The 22,752-nt window shown below is 37.9% G+C and overlaps 1 protein-coding gene across 18 annotated transcripts in view; it reads left to right on the top strand.

Annotated features, from left to right (window-relative positions):
- Positions 1 to 22,752, top strand: part of DLG2 (discs large MAGUK scaffold protein 2) — a 2,041,348-nt gene that overhangs the window by 1,285,479 nt on the left and 733,117 nt on the right. For 17 of the 18 annotated variants that reach the window (XM_079928919.1, XM_079928924.1, XM_079928927.1 and 14 more), the window contains one exon: positions 3,139 to 3,192. In XM_079928919.1, coding sequence (XP_079785045.1) covers positions 3,139 to 3,192 — 54 coding nt within the window. Of the gene's footprint in view, positions 1 to 3,138; positions 3,193 to 22,752 lie in introns of those variants that run through there. The other variant, XM_079928915.1, reaches the window with a different exon arrangement.

The following is a 22,752-nucleotide window of genomic DNA, read 5'->3' as shown; positions in this document are numbered from 1 at the left end:
GAACTCTACTGCACTCTGTGCTACTACAACTTGGGGCTTTTATTCTCTGCTATTATGTGCCATTGAGTACCTAAAAGGTTCCAGGAAGCTTCTGGGAAAATGGTCTGGGGAGGGCTGTGGGGGTCCTGGAGCAGAGCAATGGGGAATCTTCAGAAAGTCTGATGTAGTGGGATATTGTGTTATTCAGAATAGCCCACCCTGGCATCTCCTTGGCACTCACATCAGGCAGTTGCCAATGTCAGATGTATGTGATGTATGTTTGTTCACACAATCCACACACGTTTGTTCATGCATTTTTAGTGACTTTTCTAGATGTAGGAATTAACTGTGCTTCTGGATCTTTTTAACACCAAGAAGGAGCAATGAACTTTCCACATTACATAGATTGTATTTCAATGCATAAATGCATAAATGCTTTTACATCCTGCATTTATGAAATAATTAATTATTATTTCAAAAAACTGGATAATTAAGTGTTGGTGCCTGGTTAAAGAAAGAAGGTGATAGTGGATATTGGAAAAGTCATCACAGTATTGTTGGTAACATAAGATATTTTGAGGTTATCTCAGAAATGCTCTCCAAAGCTTTCAGTGAGATATTACTTTCCTTTGTACTATACTTTATAGCTACATTTAGTCAGTAATCCTACGTATTTCCTGAGCTCCTTCTGTGTACCCAGATGCTGTGAAAAAATCTAGGAAAGTATACAATCCTTGTCATTGAGAGAGTCTCATTGGAAAGACCAAATTTACATACATGAAATGGAAAATAGCAATAGAAACGTACAAAAGTGATAAATGTCATTGTATAGGAACTGGGCCTATGCATAATATTTATTTCCAGACTACATTAATGCAATTTATAGAAGGAAAACAAGAGTAAGATGAGTTGAAAGTCCCAGATCAAATCAATGCATACTTATTGATCAAAGTGTAGTAGATAATAAGGGGAAATACAAGTATTGCATATGATACTCAGAAAGTTTGAAGTCTAGTCAAGGAGACAAGACACAAATCTTTTGAGAGTCCTGGGAACCAATTAGAAAGCACAGAAGAAACATCATCAAAACTAAAAAACAAACAACAACAACAAAAACCATTAAGGAATTACCAGTTTGCTTTCAACATCTAATATGCAGGATCCTGTGGCATCTCTTACCTTCAGGGTGGTCTTTGCTTTGCCTGGGTCTTACTTGCTGCTCTTGCTAGAGATCTCAAATCACTGCAGGCCTCTTGTGATGGAGACTCCTAGATAATGGAATCATAGAACAACTCAGCGTGGAAAACATGGATCAGAAAGGCTGGTGTGAAATCTCAGCTGTCATTTTCTCTGAGCCTCAGTTTTCTCATCTATAACATAGAGATAGTGACAATAATGCCTCATCAGTATGGTTTTGTGGAGATTAAATTAGGATATATGTACATATATATATTCTTATAAATGGACAAGTAATATGCGTTTAATAAATGGTAATTTTCATGATCTAATCAGTTCTTTTTAGTGCAACTGTGCCACTAACCTAGTATTGAGATCTCTGGGGCATAAACAATTCACAAACCATCCAATGGTATTTTATCCTTATGATAGTCCATCTTTAGGGGCATTAACTAATGATAGCATTTAACATTGATTCTGAAATTTATGTTTGCAAAGCACATTCAAATATATCACCTCATTTATTCTTCAGACAACCTTTTTAGAAGGTGATTATTTCTATTTCCATTCTACAGAGAAGGAAAATGAGGCAGAGGGAGTTAGTGGGCTTGACCCCAGATCAAATTACCAAGAAGTTGCTGAGCCCCCAAATCATATAATCAGGAAGTTGCTAAACCAAACTTGAGCCCAGGTCTTCTGACTCCAAACCTCATGTTCTTCTCCCTATACTACAGGCCTCTTAACAAACACTGTTTTTTGGTGAGGTCCAGTGGCAACTGTCTTTCTCCAGAGCCCCTATTTATCCTCAAGGTACTTGATATTAGGAGTTAACAAATAAACCATGAATATTTAGTTGACCCACTATGCAGATATGTAGAACAGGGTCGTGTTTTCACTGACCAGTGATTTTAGTTAAAACCTGGAATTTTGTTCTGTAAAATCTGCTGGATTGCCATTGGTTTTGCCATTAGATTAGGATTCCATAGGCACAGATTGACATTAAAAAGCTGTTAACTCTGTTAACTCCAGAGGGCATAGCTAATGAAATGTCCCAAAGTTGGGTACTTGTGCAAACTACCGTGTCGTATAGGACAGCTCTCGATTAATCATGATGAGACTATTTCCTCTATCTAAATGAAATCTGCAGTTTGGGAAGGAGATTAAAGATCCTTCATGGCATGAAGGAAAAGTTGCTGTGAATATTCTAGAGACAGAAAATAAAGATAGATCTACTTAATATTCATGAAGTCAGATTGGTTGATGCAAATAGATTGCAATCTCTTATTTTCTAAGACTTGGCTTGTAACACTCCTGTATCAGTTTTACACAGATTCTATTCAACTTTAAAAGGAATGGCTGTATTTTGGACAATTTTTTAAAAGAAACTTTAGCATATATAATATGATTTTCTGTCACCTTTGACTAATTTTTAATTTTCTGAGGATATCTAAAGTATATCATCAAAGGTGCATAAACGACAAAGAAAAGGTATGACACAGCATGAAAAATAAGTAAATATATGTAAGATGTCAATAAGTGAACCCTTCTATTTTGTTTTGTATACAACATACTCTCAAAAGCCAGTTTAAAGAAAAGAGTTACATTGTTTTAGGTTTAATTTTGCTTCCATGAGAGAGAAATCAAAATTCTTTAGCACAGCCATTTCATAAAGAAATTTTTAACTCCTCGCCAAGTTTATTGGAAGTCCTTGCCTCTTACACTGTACGAATGCTCACTTCCTCACCTTTGAGTTCTGTTGCTTACTTCATTTCATTATGTGGTCAATGTTGCAAACATATATTTGAAGGGAGGAGGGTGAAGGGGACTCTGAGCCACTTCATTTATCCCCCCCGCAACACCTGACATAGTGCCTATACAGGTTCTCAAGAAATACTGTGGAGCTCTTGGTTAAATAAGTTAACAGATCCTATCTCAGAATAGACAACTTGTTATTTAAAACTTTTTTCTATTTCTCTTTTTTAGGCCAGCCCTGCTCCTATAATTGTCAACACAGATACTTTGGACACGATTCCTTATGTAAGTAACATTTTTATTAAGACTATCTTTAAAAACCGATAGAACTCAATCAGCTGAATTTAAAATTTTGTACATATTCCGTTTTACCCAATCCAGATAATCTCGTGAAATGATGTGTAGCATGAGTTCTCTTTTGAGTTTTCTTTTGATATTTGCTAACTCACAGCTTAGGCATGCTGACATTTTCCTCTTTGATTCATTGTTTTGTAAAGCACAAGGGCCTATCATGAGAAAAATAAACCGCAGCCAATTGTGATCAAATAATGTTAGTTTCTTAAGTGGTTCCCTGAAAAGAGATTGAACAAACTTCTCTGGGTTTCTTAATAAAGGAATACTCAAATCAATTTATATGATAGAGTCTAGAACATAATAAGTGATCATTAAATATTTAATGGATTTTGCTAGGCTTCTAACAAGAATTGGAACAAAATTTTGGGAGGATGAATTCTATCTATATATAATAAGATGTATGGTTTTATAGAAGCATGGGGCATGAGATAAAAAGCACAGGCAGATCAGTAAAGCCCCAAATTCTGTATCTGAAATATAACCACTATTATGGCCAAAATTCTTGACGACAGTCTGGCTGGGCAGGGGTGATTGGAAAGTGGTGCTGGGCCACAGTGGTATGAGTGGTTGACTTTATGGAGGTCCATAAAGTCGTAAAGCTTTGTGAGTCGCCCTAGCTGATGGATAGAGGAGAGTGATTTAGGAAGATGGGACACAGATGCATGCAGACAGAAGGTTTGAAGCAAAGAGAAGGGCTGCAGGCATAATGCACAAGAACAAACAGATCCCTGGTCTTTGATTAAATGAGTACAAAGTGCTTGGTAAGTACTGGCTATTCTCAGTCTTAGACCCCAACCTCAAATGCCTACAAGGACCAAGCAAGTCACAGAAATAGTTGGAGCAGGAGGCATGGGGAGAGAGGGTAATAGAGAGCATGTGATCTTCCAAAGTGAGAGCAGCTGCCACTTGGCTCCAGTGGGTGGGGACCAAAGGGAAATGGGATCAAGAGTTGCCTGATCATTCCGTTTCTCAAGAGAAATCAGAAATTTGAATTTTTATACAATTTTACAGGCAACTAATTCTCAAAAGTTCAAACCCTCTGTGCCAAAGTGTGTCTAGTCTAAAGGCTGCCCTTTGGGAGATACCTGCCTCAGAGGAACTGGAGGTCCTGAGCAGGTTCTGCAAGCCGGGACTCGGCCACAGGGGAGCAGAATGCCAGAAGTGGAGTGCAAGTTGGGACTTGATTACAGGGACAAGTGATTAAAACTGGGACGCAGGGTCAGGACAGGAATAACAGCGAGCTTGACTTTAATGCTGAATCACCTGAACTACTGAACTAGGGCTTCTTAAATCTTTGTGAACAAGAGTCATTTGGGGTCAGACTGGAAATGGGGTTAAGCTTACCGGTAGGAATCAAGTGGCCCCAGCTGTGGAAAGTAAACGACTCTGTTGGAAGGAAGCAAAGCAAATATTAAAGACACATAGTGTTCCCTATTCTATCTGTCACTCTTCCTACCCTTCTTTGTTTTTCAAACGTTTATATTAGGATTATTGTATGCCTGACGCTGCTTTAAGCACTTATCAAATATTAACTCATTTAATCCTCGTAACAACCCTATGAGATAGGTACTGTTAATTTCTCCATTTTACAGATGAGGAAACTGAGTCATAAAGAAGTTAAGTAACTTTCTCAAAATTGCACAGTAAGAGGCAGAGCCAAGAATGAATCTAGGTATCCTGGCTGTAGAGTTTGAGATCTTACTTGACTCTGATCTTTCTGCTGCTTGTGTTTCCTCCTTCCCTCCCTCCTTTTCTGCCTCTCAGCTTGAGAACAAAGTTTTGTTACTTACTCCTCAGCAATGTGTAGCTTTGGGTGGATGACAAGTTGTCACAGAAGCTTAAATACCCTTGAGGCAGGGATCCATATATATATTAAGGAATTCTAGGTCTTTAATATAATGAATCTCTTTACTATACCCATTGGCATCATCTAAAGCAGATGAGCAGTGCTTTGAAGTAGACATGGAGCAGAGAGACTTGACCGTGTTAAGTAGGACTGCTTTCTTGTGATAGACCTATATTTATTCAAAGCCTTCTATTAGGGTTTTCATGACTGACTTCCAGATGCCATCATGTACAAATAATTTATGAATAAGAATCTAAGGATTTTGAATAGACATGCTCAATTGGTAGCCCAACTGATTAGCTAGTAAAATCAGCCATGTATAACAAATTAATCAAATTGCTCTCATTCTCCTAAATATCAATTCTGTATCTGATTTTGAGTTCTTCAAAGGGATTTTTTTTAATTATCTTCAACTTTGTTGTACTTAATGCAAACCCTCTTTGAGCTTCCTTAAGGGTAGGATCTTTAGAGATGTTTGCTAAGTATGATGAAACTGTCCCAATTCTCATGGCAGTGTGTTGTTGAGCTATTCATTTACTCCTTCTGGACGTAAATTGATATATAAGATAGGAATTATAATATCTACCTCAGAGGTGTTAGTGAGGATCTCATAAGGTTATGTGTATGAAGTCATGCTTCATTAACTTCCAGTTAATGGGGGTTTATTTATTTATTATTTTATTCAATAAATACATATGCAGTAACATGTGCTAGACCCTGAGAGAATATTAAATATTAATATCTTCCCCCATGTATGAGAAACATAACTATAATATGTATTGAAAAATGGCAGATTTAGCACACAAGCATTAATGTAGATCAATGTGCTTTGTGTCTGGACATAGGCCTAACCCTCCCTTTTGTTCCTGACTCACTGGGTGACCTTGAACAAATCACTGTTCCTTTTGCAGTCTATTTTCTCATTCCTTGGTGTTCTATACTTTGTTTTCCTCTTTTCTGTCACATGTTCTAGTTCACATAATTTCAGTTCTATTTAATGAAAAAACAAATTCAGAGTTCCCCAGAGCATTTCAGTCATGTTGCATAAGAACATGTCCTTCCTTAAAATATTACCTAAATGACAAATTTTAACTTACGCATTAAAGTCCTCCCCAAAAGTAATTTCATTACAAGTAAATGTATTAATTTTGCCAAACAGCAAATTTGATTTTAGAAATATATGGTCCTCTGTGAAGCCATCTGTTCCTGGACTTCTGTTTGTTGGAAGATTATACTTTTTTTTTTTTTTTTTTTTTTGTGGTACGCGGGCCTCTCACTGTCGTGGCCTCTCCCGTTGCGGAGCACAGGCTCCGGACGCGCAGGCTCAGTGGCCATGGCTCACAGGCCCAGCCGCTCCGCGGCATGTGGGATCTTCCCGGACCGGGGCACGAACCCATGTCCCCTGCATTGGCAGGCGGACTCTCAACCGCTGCACCACCAAGGAAGCCCCCTGTTGGAAGATTTTAAATCACAGTTTCAATTTCAGTGCTTGTGATTGCTCTGTTCATATTTTCTATTTCTTCCTGATTTAGTCTCAGATGGTTGTACATTTCTAAGAATTTGTCCATTTCTTCCAGGTTGTCCATTTTATTGGCATATAGTTTCTTGTAGTAATTTCTCATGATCCTTTGTATTTCCGCACTGTCAGTTGTTACTTCTCCTTTTTCATTTCTAATTCTATTGATTTGAGTCTTCTTCCTTTTTTTCTTGATAAGCCTGGCTAATGGTTTATCAATTTTGTTTATCTTCTCAAAGAACCAGCTTTCAGTTTTATTGATCTTTGCTATCATTTCCTTCATTTCTTTTTCATTTATTTCTGATCTGATCTTTATGATTTCTTTCCTTCTGCTAACTTTGGGGTTCTTTTGTTCTTCTTTCTCTAATTATTTTAGGTGTAAGATTAGGTTGTTTATTTGAGATATTTCTTGTTTCTTAAGGTAGGATTGTATTGCTATAAACTTCACTCTTAGAACTGCTTTTGCTGCATCCCATAGATTTTGGGTCGTCGTGTTTTCATTGACATTTGTTTCTAGGTATCTTTTGATTTCTTCAGTGATCTCTTGGTTATTAAGTAGTGTGTTGTTTAGCCTCCATGTGTTTGTATTTTTTACAGATTTTTTCCTGTAATTGATATCTAGTCTCATAGTGTGGTGGTCAGAAAAGATACTTGATACAATTACAATTTTCTTAAATTTACCAAGGCTTGATTTGTGACCCAAGATATGATCTATCCTGGAGAATGTTCCATGAGCACTTGAGAAGAAAGTGTATTCTGTTTTTTTCGGATGGAATGTCCTATAAATATCAGTTAAGTCCATCTTGTTGAATGTATCATTTAAAGCTTTTGTTTCCTTATTTATTTTCATTTTGGATGATCTGTCCATGGGTGAAAGTGGGGTGTTAAAGTCCCCTGCTATGATTGTGTTACTGTCAATTTCCCCTTTTATGGCTGTTAGTATTTGCCTTATGTATTGAGGTGTTCCTATGTTGGGTGCATAAATATTTACCATTTTTATATCTTCTTCTTGGATTGATCCCTTGATCATTATGTAGTGTCCTTCTTTGTCTCTTGTCATAGTCTTTGTTTTGAAAACCTTTACAGACAAGTAAAAACTAAGAGAATTCAGCACCACCAAGCCAGCTTTACAGCAAATGCTAAAGGAACTTCTCTAGGCCGGAAACACAAAGAAGGAAAAGACCTACAATAAAAACCCCAAAACAATTAAGAAAATGGTAATAGAAACATACATACTGATAACTACCTTTAATGTAAATGGATTAAATGCTCCAACCAAAAGACATAGATTGGCTGAATGGATACAAAAACACGACCTGTATATATGCTGTCTACAAGAGACCCACTTCAAACCTAGGGACAATACAGACTGAAAGTGAGGGGATGGAAAAAGATATTCCATGCAAATGGAAATCAAAAGAAAGCTGGAGTAGCAATTCTCATATCAGACAAAATAGACTTTAAGATAAAGACTATTACAAGAGACAAAGAAGGACACTACATAATGATCAAGGGATCAGTCCAAGAAGGTGTAACAGTTGTAAATATTTATGCACCCAACATAGGAGTACCTCAATACATAAGGAAAATTATAACAGCCATAAAAGGGGAAATCGACAGTAACACAGTCATAGTAGGGGACGTTAACACCCCACTTTCACCAATGGACAGATCAACCAAAATGAAAATAAATAAGGAAACACAAGCTTTAAATGTTACATTAGTCAAGATGGGCTTGATTGATATTTATAGGACATACCATCCAAAAACAACAGAAAACACTTTCTTCTCAAGTGCTCAGGGAACACAGATCATGTCTTGGGTCACAAATCAAGCCTTGGTAAATTTAAGAAAATTGAGATTGTATCAGGTATCTTTTCTGACCACAACACTATGAGACTAGATATCAATTACAGGAAAAAATCTGTAAAAAATACAAACACATGGAGGCTAAACAACACACTACTTAATAACCAAGAGATCACTGAAGAAATCAAAGAGGAAATCAAAAGATACCTAGAAACAAATGTCAATGAAAACACGATGACCCAAAATCTGTGGGATGCAGCAAAAGCAGTTCTAAGAGTGAAGTGAATTGTGAAATTGTGATAATTGTGAAAATTTATGTGAATTGTGAAATTGTGATAATTGTGAAAATCTACAGATTCAATGCAATCCCTATCAAACTACCAATGGCAATGTTCTAGTTCAGAGAACTAGAACAAAAAATTTCAGAATGTTTATGGAAACACAAAAGACCCCGAATGGCCAAAGCAATCTTGAGAAAGAAAAATGGAGCTGGAAGAATCAAACTCCCAGACTTCAGACTATACTACAAACCTATAGTAATCAAGACAGTATGGTACTGGAACAAAAACTGAAATACAGATCAATGGAACAGTATAGAAAGCCCAGACGTAAACCCACGCACATATGGTGACCTTATTTTCAATAAAGGAGGCAAGAATATACAAGCCCAAGACACAAGTTGAGTTACAGACTCTGCTCATATCCCATCTACTAACACCCCAGTGGCCAAAGTAAGTCATATTGCCAAATTCAAGGTGGAGGATGGAGTGAATATTTTCTAAACAAGAAACTAATTTACCCCACCAAAGCCTTAAATAAAAGGGCTAAGAATCTGTATATGTCCCCTTGTAAGAAAAAATAGGTACAAAAGAAGGAATCTTACACTTTAAAAATATTGGTAGAAATAAACAAAGTGCCAAGGGGAACTGATTCAACTGGTATGGAGAGTGATTGTCTACATTATCAAGGATGTCTAAGGGAAAATATTGAAAATAAAAGGAGCATCTAGCTAGTATTAGCAGTATAATGATTTTGCTTTCCTCTGAGACATTTTGTTGTCTGCCACTTTATTTCCAGAGGTAGAAATAACAGTGGAGACAAGGAACTTTGTTCCAGAAATTCCAGGATTGTGTCTTTGAAAACCTCCCCAGAAAGTGAGAGAGAGAGAAAAGAGAGGAGAGTAGATGAGAGAAAAGAAGAAGGAAGAGTTAGGTTACAAAAATGTTGAGAGTCCTTAGTAGTAACACCCATTGTATTTGACTGCCAAGATCATTTATGTAAAAGCAATTTGAAAGCCACCATAATATTCTTACAATATTATCAGTGAGATTTTTATGGAGAGCTTTAAATGTGAGAGGTCACTGGATGAAAATAGAACTGTGATTCTGGGGCGGAGGACAAGAGAGTGATTTAAAGGGGATAAAACGACCCTAGGAAAGGCTGACAGTGTGAGTGAAAGATTGGTGAGAAGAGTTGGGGATGAGAGAAAATAAAAGATAATGTGGATTCAGGGACACAGAGAAACAATCAGATTAGCAGTGAGTTTCATTTGGGAGCCAAAGAATGAGCTTGAGACCAAGAGGTGTTGTTAAAGAAGATTTAAAATGCATTTCTGATTGATCCCAGCGGCAAGAAGCTGAGAATAAGAACTCTCTGAGGAGGAAGTTGCCGTATTGCAGAAATGGAATGACCAAGCACTTGGTCATAGAGCTGGAGAGTTAGGCATTAATTTCTTTGAGTCACTTTGTACAAAAACAGACCCTTGTGATTTAGGCTACTATTCACTTTTAATTGGATGGTTTTCCAGAATTATCCATGAAGGGAGAGAAAGCAGAATTGTTTGTTTCTTTGAACCGTTCTGGCAGTGATTAATAATGGAGATAGTTTCGAAGAATTTGCTGATTTTAGTACATTTATTTTTCAGCAAACAAGTTTGTTTCTTTTGGTGGTGTTTCCCGTGAACACTGTTAAAACTATGTTGTTGATATTTTTATCTGTTGGATTTGTAGTATTATCCAGAAATGAAATATACTTACACGCCAGAAAACAGCTTAATATTGGCTTAACTATGCCCATGAGGCAATAGGAATTTAGCAATAGAGGCAGTGCTATCAATATTTGTTCCACAGTCAAACCTAGCCAACCTAAATCCATTTCTCAACTGCCACAGTCAGCAGATCCCTTTCCATTTGTTACTTTGCTCTAAAAGGCAGAAAGTGGAACATCTTTTAGTATTTCTCAAATATTAATGTACATAAGAATCACCTGGAGATCGTAAATGAAGATTCTGATTTAGTAGGTATAGGAAGACTCCTGACAGTATGCATTTCTAATAAGTTTCCAGGTGAAGCTGCTGCTCAGTTGTGCATCACACATTGTGTAACAAGAGTCTAATGAGAGAGACTAGCCTTTGAATTCAGGAGCAACTGGGTTCTGAGCCCACCTCTGCCAGTTAGTACTTGCCTGAGTTAAGTCAGCAAGTCAGGTTAAGTCAAATTATCCATCTCAGCCTCTGTTTTATTATTTGTAAAACAAGAGTAATAATATTTGCCTTTCAGGGGTTATTATAAATATTCTTCCCAGTATGTAGAAGATGCTTAATAAATGTTCATCATAAGATTGGGGGGTGCCTTTGATAAAACAGAGCATGCCTTTGACTTAATCATCTTGAACTGTTGAGACAAGAATGCGGAAGTCATAGCTAGTTCAGTGGTAGGGCCAATAGCAGTTATGTAGGTTCGTGGGCTGCCCTACATCTAGATCTTTACTTCTTAAAATGTGGCCCATTGACTAGCAGCATCATTATTACCTGGAAGCTTGTGAGCATAGAATCTAAGTTCTCACTCAAGGCCTACTAAATCAGAATCTGTGTTCTTAAGAAGAAGCCCAGTGATTAGTATGCATATTAAATTTTGAGAAGCTTGGTCAATATGGCAGAAGCTTCTTTTTTCGGTTTGGATCCTGCTGTCTTTGTCCTTTCACCACACCTTTTGGTCTGCCCCTGGGGCAGCTGTCCTTTTCACTCGTTCACCTTAAATATATGCATACCTGTAGGAAAAAGGATCAGTTCAGTTCAGCAAACAGACACATGTAGTGGCCAACTAGCATGTTGTATAAGCTTTTAGACCTGTGCTCTCCAAGGCAGTAGCCTCAAGCCTCATGTGGTTATTTAAATTTAATTAAAATAATATAAAATTTAAAATTCAGTTCCTCAGTTGTACTAGCCACATTTGAAGTGCCCAGTAGCCAGGATGGTTAGTGGGTGCCACATCCAACAATGCAGATATAGAATATGTTCATCATTCCAGGAAGTTCTATCGGACAGAGCTGTCCTAGGTAATCATAAGAGAGAAACAGAAGGGGAAGGGAGCTAGTATTTATTGAAGGACCACTTTATTCTAGGTGTTTTATATATATTACCTAATTAATGATAAAATTACCCTCCCAACTTTTGTGAGTTGGTTTCATTTCCTTCTTAGAATTAAATATTTTCAAATCTTCTAAATAGTCATCCCTGTCCTAGGAAATTGTTGGGTATGTTCATGTGGAAGACATGGTCCCTGTCCTCATGGCCCTTAAGTGTTTGTCAAATTTAAAGGCTCTTATACATGACACACACGGAAGCAAATGCAAGCAATTACTAAAAGCTTTCTTAAAAGCTCACTGATTCTCCCATCAGTTTCTTTCCGTGAAATTATAAAACTCCTATTTAGACTGGAATAATTCTTTTAATTATTCCGGTAGAAGACCTGATCTACTTATTCATTCACAAACCTACCTCAATCTTTTTTCCCTGTGGTTCCCTTATAGAGGGCACTTTGCTGCCTACTCTACTCATCACTCCTCATCTGCTGGGAAGCCTGTACGTAGGCTTGTCGTATTGGACCTAAGGTGGGAAGCAATGAGAAAATATAACAGTTGTCCAAGTGAAGAATGTGATTGATGGATGAGAGTCACACACAGGCCCTTCTTCCTGTAATGGCTCCTTTGAAGGCACATGCCCCATATACCTAGGCAAAGAAGCCACTGTTGCTCTAAGGAGCTCAGCCTGGCAGAGCACGTTAAGAACAAGGGTAAATAATCCTGGGAAGGATTTATATAGTTTCTCTACAACATTGCTACTCAAGATGCAGTCTCTGAACTGGTAGCAGCAGATTTTACCAGGCAGATTACTAGAATTTCTGAATCTCCAGCTCCACCAGAGACGTGAAGAATCACAATCTCTGAGGGTAGGGCCAAGGAATCTGTTTTTACAAGCACCCCAGGTGATTCTTATGCACACTAAAATTTGAGAGATGCTAGTGGACACCCAAAGAAGCTTCTGGATGCTAGACTGAAGAAGGAGTGAAGGGTAGGGTAGGAAACACTGCATACAGGAAGAATGAAATAAAGCTATAGGGACTCACTAAAGTACAATGTAACACAGAATTAATCTGAGCCAGCATTTAATCCTGGTGTTGTTGTTGTTTAATCATGTGGGATGCTTTTAAAAAGCATTGACTCTCATAGTCTAGTGGAATCTAGCAGATAATGCAGAGTGATAGCCTGGCTCGCTCTTACTCATCCAAAAGGATTCAGCTTAGATAATGCTCCTTCTGGGAAGCTAAGGTTAGGCGTAGTACTCCCTGTTGCATGCTTCCACTTCAGACGCTGATTTCCCTTCATAGAATTTATCATACTACCTTATAACTGTTTCTTTAATGGTTGATACTTCTTCCTAGAGTATAAACATCATAAGCACAGAGAAAAATTGCTTCATCTTTCCCACCATTGTACCTTTATAACCTGGAACATTTTTGCTGGACTGGCTGGCTGAATAAATGAATGAATGGAGATGTGTAGAAACTGCTTTAAAGGAATATGCTGTAAGGAACCATCCCATTGGAGGAAGTCAGAGAAAGGCAGAATTTTAGCTGGCTCTTGAAGGATAAGTAAGACGTATCCAGGCAAAGTACGGAAAAACATTTCAGGGACAGGGAACTGTTTGGGCAATGATCAGACCCCTGGAAACTCATATGTCCTGAGTTCTGTGTGGCTGAAGCATAGAGCAGTAGTATAACATGAGGCTGGAAAGGTAGGGCTGAGTCTGATTATGAAGACCTTGTTTGCTTGCTATGAGTTTTGGACTTTATCTGGTCCATTAGTATCATCTAGCCATATATTTGGGAATTTGCAGACATCTTTTTTCACTACTCTACCTCTTGGACCCTGTCTGTGCCTGCTATGTGGTTGGTACTCTGAAATATATGTTGAATAAATAAAGCCAAAAAGCAATAGTGATCATTTAACAACAACGAGGGACAAGGTTTTCTTGAGCCTTTGCTATACTTCCTTATCTCCCTGCCGTTGTTCACTTTGTTCCATTAGCCCAGAAAGCCGTTTTCCTCCATACCCATATATTAAGATCCCATTAAATTGCCACCTCTATCAGCAAGCCCTCATCAGTCCCTCTAGGCACAATTAATGTCTCCTTCCTCCTTGATTTTATAGTATTTTACTCACAGAAGGTTGCCTGCTTTAGTGGAAAGAGGATGAACTCTGGGCTCTTTTGATCCTACCATATACTAGCTGGCTAACCTTGGAAAATTAACTTTTCTGATACTTTTCCCTCAAGTAGAGAGTAGTAACTGTCTTTCATGGTGTGTTATTTAATATATATTTTCATTTACATTTAACAGAGACCAAAATAACAGTGCTTTTGCAAGACAGAAATGTATTTCTCTCACATATAACAGTCCATGAGTGAGTTGTCCAGAACTGAAATGTCTATTCTGCTCTGCAGGGTCTTATGTAGACTAAAGCACGGTCTTATGTAGACTAAAGCACCTTATCTCCTTGCTCTACCACCCTTGCACATCACCTTTGTGCACATAGGCACCATGATGACCTACCAAGAAGCAGGTGAGAAGAATTACAGAGAGGTATGCACGGTTCCTCCCTTTCAAAGCACCTCTAGGAAGTTGTAAACACAATTTCCCATTGTATCCCAAGGGTTAGAACTTAGGCACAAAGGACACCTACCTGCAATGGAAGACAAAACTTTATTCTGAGCTGACTTGGGCCCAGGTAAAAATTGGGGATCCAATCGCTATGGAAGGAAAAGATATTGAATATTTGGGGACTACCAGTGGTCTCTGCCACACAGCATAGTTAGCTGTATTCTCCAGTGTGAGAGCTTTCTCCCAGGAAATGCTAAAGATGATCTATGAAGTACTGGATGCTTTTTCTTTATATTTTCTCATCATTTCTAATCTCAACATTTGAATATATTTTATAATAAATATAGCATAGTATCACAGTTGTACAAGTATATAGTTACCCTACAGATTAGCACATATAGGGGATGCATGGTCACAAACATTTTACAGATAGAAACAATCAATAAAAAACTATAGCAATCACTGGTTGGAAGCATTAGAGACAACAGTTAGATATTGCCTGACTCATAATAAATGTTCAACAGTGATGACCATTGTTACTGTGCAGAATTAGTATTTATGACATTCTTCCTTGTTTAATGATCATCATCATTCAGTATTGGCCAAAATATTTAGCTTATCTTTAAATTTCAGGAATTATCTGAACTCAAGTCCATGCATAGAGTAGGATTTCAATAAAACTTGAGTTTGTCACTGTTACATTCTGTTGTATTATTCAAATTTAGTTGTTTTAATAAAGAATACATTTTTATTTCACAATGTAATTTGTCAGGTAAAATTGTGTTTTAGTTTAAGCCACATGATCACATGGATTGAGATACAGGCTTCCATCCAAGAGTGGGGTGCCCAATTTATTGGCTTAATTTGCAAATGTTTAACGTGTTCATTCATAACAACTCCTTTCAAAGTAAAATGCTTTTAAAATGCTTTTTTTCTCACGTGCATTTTTGAAAGAAAATATAGGCAGTCATATATCATAAAGGAGATCATGGTTAGTTAGGTGAGCTCAAATAGAAGAAAGAGAAAAGAATGATAGTTGAGTAAAAAGCAAAATCAGTAAAGGAAATGATAGCAGAGTAATAAAGAGAAATGGCTTAAAATCTTTACATTATCTTCCTTCAAATTTCAGAACATTGTCATTGGAATGAAGTTAGAAACCCCTACTTCAAGCTTTTTAAAAAAAAAATAAGGTAGAAATACTAAAAGATTATTTCCTAGCACCTCAGGAGTTTTATGTGATGCTTAGAGTAGTTTATAATCATGCCTCTCCCTTGTTAAATTTTGTTGGACTTTTCTACACTGATATTGTTCAGGAATCAGTTCTTGGAGGGTGACTACAGTTACTTATTCTCTGGAAAATTAGGCAAACCCCGTGTTTCTTTTGTGACTATTTTAATATAAATCATTCTTTTGGTGCCCACACATCACTATTTGAATTTATGAAAATCTTCTTTCCATTGACATTCATCTCCCTTTGGTTCATCCCCAGGACACAGGCCCTTTTTAAAAAAGAACTGTCTTTTTCTTAGTGGCTAGTTGTCTTTCTGAGAACTCTATAGTATTGGCCATGGAGTTACTTTGGTTTTCTTTTCTGGCAGGCATAAATTCATATCTTTTTGGTTTACCTACTAGACCTATAACACTGAGCAAGTTACCTAAAAGTTCTGCACCTCAGTTTCCTCACCTATAAAATGGGATTATATCACTTACCTCATAGATTCCTTCATTAAATGAAGTAATGAATACGAACCACCTAATATTGAACCTGGCACAGAGCAGTCAATTACCTCAGATCTATGATTTTTTGTAGAAAAAATCCATCTTTAAAATAAGTAACATTTTGACCAAAAATATTTTTTTGAAGATTTGGTTTTTAAAAGATGCAAGTGATTCAGTCTCCTATGTCTATAACAACAGGATCTAAGTAAAAGCGGCATTGTCACACATGGATATATGCTGGAAGTCTTCTACCACACGGCTTTCAACGGTTGACTTCCCCAACTGTCTTCTCTCTTCTCAGTGTATTATATCTCAGCCTAAATTATCTCTCCTCAATTGTCGCTTAGAAGTTCCAGGTTTGTTTGAATATTTGATTAGCAAGATGAACTTTCATGAGCTTTTCCTTTGGTGAAAAAGCATAGTTGCTGCTTCACAAGCAGCTTTAATAGCGATATGTTTTGATTATCCTGATTTCCACCAAGTGATTCAAATGATGTTTTGCCCAGAGGTGGTTGTTTTTGGAAACTCAGGAGCATAAAGCTCAAAGAATAGCATTCTAATGAGGTATTACGTGAAGGAAATGTAGTCAGGAAATAAAAAAGCCAGATCATTCAAGCAGCATGCTGAGAGGAGCAGATAAGCAATAGCCCATCATAATCAGTATCTCTTTAAAAACAATCTCAGGGAATTTTTGTTTGTTTGTTGCTCTTAAACAAATTGCTAATACGTTTTCTGATCCCCTGAAGCAGTGATTCTCAACTTTAGCTGCACATTTTATCTGTTTGTGTGGTTTAAATATACTGATGCCTGGATTCCAGTAACAGAGAGTCCTTATTGGGCCTGAGTGTAGCTGGGTATGAACACTGGGATATTGAAAACCTCTCCACGTGATTGCTTTGTGCAGCCAAGGTTGAGAACCACTGACTTAGAGTTGTTAAATGGAGAGTGTTGGAGGAGGGTGGAGACAAGATGGCGGAGTAGAAGGACTTGGGCTCAACTCCTCTCATGAAAACACTAAAATCACAACTAACTGCTGAACAACCATCAACAAAACAGACTGGAACCTACCAAACAAGATATTCTACATCCAACGATTCTACATCTAAAGATATTCTACATCCAATGATATGGTAGGAGGCATGCTTTCAGGATATAATCAAATCCCATACCTGCCAGATAGGCAACCCACAAACTGGAAAATAATTATATCGCAGAGGTTCTCCCATAGGGGTGAGAGTTCTGAGCTCCACGTCAGGCTCCCCAGCCTGAGGGTCTGTCATCAGGAGGAGGAGCCCCCAGAACATTTGGCTTTGAAGGCCAGTGAGGCTTGAGTGCAGGAGCTTCACAGAGACTTCACTCTTGGAAGGCACACACAAGATTTCACATGCACTGGGACCCAGGGCAAAGCAGTGACTCCATAGGAGCCTGGGGAAAACCCACCTGCAGTTCTTGGAAGGTCCCCTGGGGAGATGGGGGTCAGCTCTGGCTCACTGTGGGGACATGGGGACAAGGACACTGCTGGCAGAGGCCCCATGGAATATTCATCAGTGTGAGCTCTGCTGGAGGTCACCATTTTGGCACCAAGGCCTGGCCCCACCCAACAGCCTGCAGGCTCCAGTGCTGGGACACCTCAGGCCAAACAACCAACAGGGTGAGAGCACAGCCCCATCCATCATCAGACAGGCTGCCTAAAGTCATCCTGAGTGTACAGCCTCCTCTAAACACACCTCTTGACACGACCCTGACCACCAGAGAGATAAGACCCAGCTCCACCCACAAGAGGGCAGGCACCAGTCCCTCCCACCAGGAAGCCTGCACAAGCCCCTGGACCTCACCCCCCAGGGGGTAAACACCAGAAGCAAGAGGAACTACAAACCTGGAGCCTGAGAAACAGAGACCACAACACAGAAATTTAGACAAAATGAGATGGGAGAAAAATATGTTTCAGACTAAGGAACAAGGTAAAACCCCAGAAGAACAACTAAGTGAGGTGGAGATAGGCAATCCGCTTGAAAAAGAATTCAGAATAATGAAAGTAAAGATGATCCAAGGTCTCAGAAAAAGCATGGAGGCCCAGACCAGGAAGATATAAGAAATGTTTAACAAAGAGCTAGAAGATTTAACGAACAAACAAACGAAGATGAGCAATACAATAACTGAAATAAAGAATACAGTAGAAGGACTCAGTAGCGGAATAAGTGAGGCAGAAGAACAAAAAACTGAGCTGGAGACAGATTGGTGGAAATCACTGCTGTTGAACAGAATAAAGAATGAAAAGAAATGAGGAGAGTCTAAGAGACCTCTGGGACAACATTAAATGCACCAATATTCACATTATAGGGGTCCCAGAAGAAGAAGAGAGAAAGAAAGGGCCTGAGAAAACACTTGAAGAGATAATAGCCAAAAAATTCCATAACATGGGAAAGGAAACACTCACATCCAGGAAGTGCAGAGTCCCATCCAGGATAAACCCAAGGAGAAACACACCAAGACATATTTTAACTAAATTGACAAAAATTAAAGACGAAGAGGGGACTTCCCTGGTGGCGCAGTGGTTAAGAATCTGCCTGCCAATGCAGAGGACACAGGTTCGATCCCTGTTCTGGGAAGATCCCGCATGCTGTGGAGTGGCTAGGCCTGTGCGCCGCAACCACTGTGCCCACACGCCACAACTACTGAAGCCCACACGCCTAGAACCCATGCTCTGCAACAAGGGGGCCACCACAATGAGAGGCCCACACACTGCCTCTAAGAGTAGCCCTCACTCGCTGCAACTAGAGAGAGCCTGCACACAGCAAGGAAGACCCAATGCAGCCAAAAAATTTAAAAAAAGAAAGATGAAGAGAAATATTAAAAGCAAAAAGGGAAAAGCAACAAATATCATACAAGGGAATCCCCATATGGTTATCGGCTGATTTTTCAGCAGAAACTCTGCAAGCTAGAAGGGAGTGGCAGGACGTATTTACAGTGATGGAAGGGAAAAAGCTACAACCAAGAATACTCTACCCAGCAAGGGTCTCATGCAGATTCGACAGAGAAATCAAAAGCTTTACAGACAATAAAAGTTAAGAGAATTCAGCACCACCAAACCAGCATTACAATAAATGCTAAAGAAATTTCTCTAGGTGGAAAATAAAAGGCCACAGCTAGAAACAAGAAAATTGCAAACGAAAAAGCTTACCAGTAAAGGCAAACATACAGTAAAGGTAGGAAATCATCCCTACACAAATATGATATCAAAACCAACAATCATGAGAAAAAGGGAGTGCAAATGCAAGATATTGGAAATGCATTTGAAATTAAGAGACCAGCAAGTTAAAACAATCTTGTATATATAGAGACTGCTATATCAAAACCTCATGGTAACCACAAACCAAAAATCTACAATAGATACACACACACAAAAGAAAAAGTAATCCAAACTCAACTCTAAAGATAGTCATCAAATCACAAGAGAAGAGTACAAAAGGGGAAGGGAAGAAAAAAGACCTACAAAAGCAATTCAAAACAATTAACAGGATAGCAATAAGAATGTACATATAAATAATTACCTTAAATGTAAATGGATGAAATGCTCCAACCAAAAGACATAGACTAGCTGAATGGATACGAAAACAAGACCCATATATATGCTGTCTACAAGAGACCCAATTCAGATCTAGGGATACATACAGACTGCAAGTGAGCGGATGGAAAAAGATATTCCATGCAAAAGGAAATCAAAAGAAAGCTGGAGTAGCAATACTCATATCAGATAAAATAGTCTTTAAAATAAAAACTGTTACAAGAGACAAAGAAGGACACTACATTAGGATCAAGGGATCAATCCAAGAGGAAGATATAACAATCGTAAATATATATGCACCCAACATAGGAGCACCTCAATATATAAGGCAAATTCTAACAGCCAAAAAAAGAGAAATCAACAGTAACAGAGTAGTGGGGGACTTTAGCACCTTACTTACATCAAGGGACAGATCATCCATACAGAAAATCAATAAGGAAACACAGGCCTTAAATGACACATTAGACCAGATGAACTTAATTGATATTTATAGAACATTTGATCCAAAAGCAGCAGAATATACATTCTTCTCATGTGCACATGGAACATTCTCCAGCATAGATCATATGCTGGGCCACAAAGTGAACTTCAGTAAATTGAAGAAAATTGAAAATATCAGGCATCTTTTCTGACCACAATGCTGTGAGATTAGAAATCAACTACAAGAAAAACTAAAAAATACAAACACATGGAGGCTAAAGTCAGAGCAGAAATAAATGAAATAGAGACACAGAAAAAAAAATAGAAAAGATCAATGAAACTAAAAGCTGGGTCTTTGAAAAGATAAACAAATTGATAAACCTTTAGCCAGACTCATCAAGAAAAAAGGGAAAGAGCTCAAATCAATAAAATTAGAAATGAAAAAGGAAAAGTTACAGTGGACACCACAGAAATACAAAGAATCATAAGAGACAACTACAAGCAACTGTATGCCAATAAAATGGACAACCTAGAAGAAGTGGACAAATTCTTAGAAAGGTACAATCTTCTAAGGCTGAACCAGGAAGAAATAGAAAATATGAACAGACCAATCACAAGTACTGACATTGAAACCATGATTTAAAAACTTCCAAGAAACAAAAGTCCAAGACCAGATAGCTTACAAGGGAATGCTATCAAACATTTAGAGGAGAGTTCACACCTATCCTTATGAAACTATTCCAAAAAATTACAGAGGTAGGAACACTACCAAACTCATCCTATGAAACCACCATCACCCTGATACCAAAACCAGACAAAGATACCACAGAAAAAGAAAATTGCAGGCCAATATCACTGATGAAAATAGACGCAAAAATCCTCAACAAAATACTAGCAGATCAAATCTGACAATACATTAAAAGGATCATACACCATGATCAAGTGGGATTTATCCCAGGTATGGAAGGATTTTTCAGTATCTGCAAATCAGTCTGTGATACACCATGTTAACAAATTGAAAAATAAAAATCATATGATCATCTCAGTAGATGCAGAAAAAGGTTTTGACAAAATTCAACACCGATTTGTGATAAAAACTCTCCAGAAAGTGGGCATAGATGGAATCTACCTCAACATAATAAAGGCCATATTTGACAAACCCCTGCTAAACTCAACAGTGAACAGCTAAAAGCATTTCCTCTAAGATCAGGAACAAGACAAGGATGTCTACTCTCACCACTTTTATTCAACATGTTTTAGAAGTCCTAGCAATGGCAATCAGAGAAGAAAAAGAAATAAAAGGAATCCAAATTGGAAAAGAAGGAAAACTGTCACTGTTTGCAGATGACATGATACTATACATAGAAAATCCTAAAGAGGCCACCAGAAAACTACTAGAGCTAATCAATGAATTTGGTAAAGTTGCAGGATACAAAATTAATACACAGAGAGACTTCCCTGGTGGTTCAGTGGTTAAGACTCCATACTCCCAATGCAGGGGGCCCAGGTTCAATCCCTGGTCAGGGAACTAGATCCCACATGCTGCAACTAAAGATCCTGCACATGGCAATGAAGATCCTGTGTGCCACAATTAACACCCAGAGCAGCCAAATAAATAAATATTTTTTCAAAAATTAATACACAGAAATCCCTTGCACTCCTATACACTAACAACAAAAGATCACAAAGAGAAATTAAGGAAACAATCCCATTCACCATCGTATCAAAAAGAATAAAATAACTAGGAATAAACCTGCCTAAGGAGACAAAAGACCTATACTCTGAAACCTGTAAGATGCTGATGAAAGAAATCAAAGATGACACAAACAGATGGAAAGATATAGCATGTTCTTGGATTGGAAGAATCAATATTGTCAAAATGACTATACTACCCAAGGCAATCTACAGATTCAGTGTGATCCTTATCAAATTACCAATGGCATTTTTCACAGAACTAGAACAAAAAAATTTTTAATTTGTATGGAAATACAAAAGACCCCAAATAGCCAAAGTAATCCTGAGAAAGAAAACGATACTGGAGGAATCAGGCTCCCTGACTTCAGACTATACTTCATAGCCACAGTAATTAAAACACAAACAGAAATATAGGTCAGTGGAACAGGATAGAAAGCTCAGAAATAAATCCATGCACCTATGGTCAATTAATCTATGATGAAGGAGGCAAGAGCGTACAATGGAGAAAAGACAGTCTCTTCAATAAATGGTGCTGGGAAAACTGGACAACTACATGTAAAAGAATGAAATTAGAACATTCTCTAACACCATACAGAAAAATAAACTCAAAATGGATTAAAGACCTAAATGTAAGACTGGATACTATAAAACTCTTAGCAGAAAACATAGGCAGAACACTCTTTGACATAAATTGCAGCAAGATCTTTTTTGATCCACCTCCTAGAGTAATGGAAATAAAAACAAAAATAAACAAGTGGGACCTAATGAAACTTAAAATCTTTTGCACAGCAAAGGAAATCATAAAGAAAACGAAAAGACAACCCTCAGAATGGGAGAAAATGTTTGCAAATGATAAGGCATTAATCTCCAAAATATACCAAGAGCTCATGCAGCTCAATATCAAAAAAAAAAAAAAAAAAACCTAATCAAAAAATTGGCAGATCTAAATAGACATTTCTCCAAAGAAGACATACAAATGGCC

This window comes from Stenella coeruleoalba (assembly GCF_951394435.1).
Source record: "Stenella coeruleoalba genome assembly, chromosome: 8".
Lineage (NCBI taxonomy): Eukaryota > Metazoa > Chordata > Mammalia > Artiodactyla > Delphinidae > Stenella > Stenella coeruleoalba.
The sequence above is the reverse complement of the archived record's forward strand: the minus strand, read 5'-3'. Positions and strand labels throughout refer to the sequence as shown.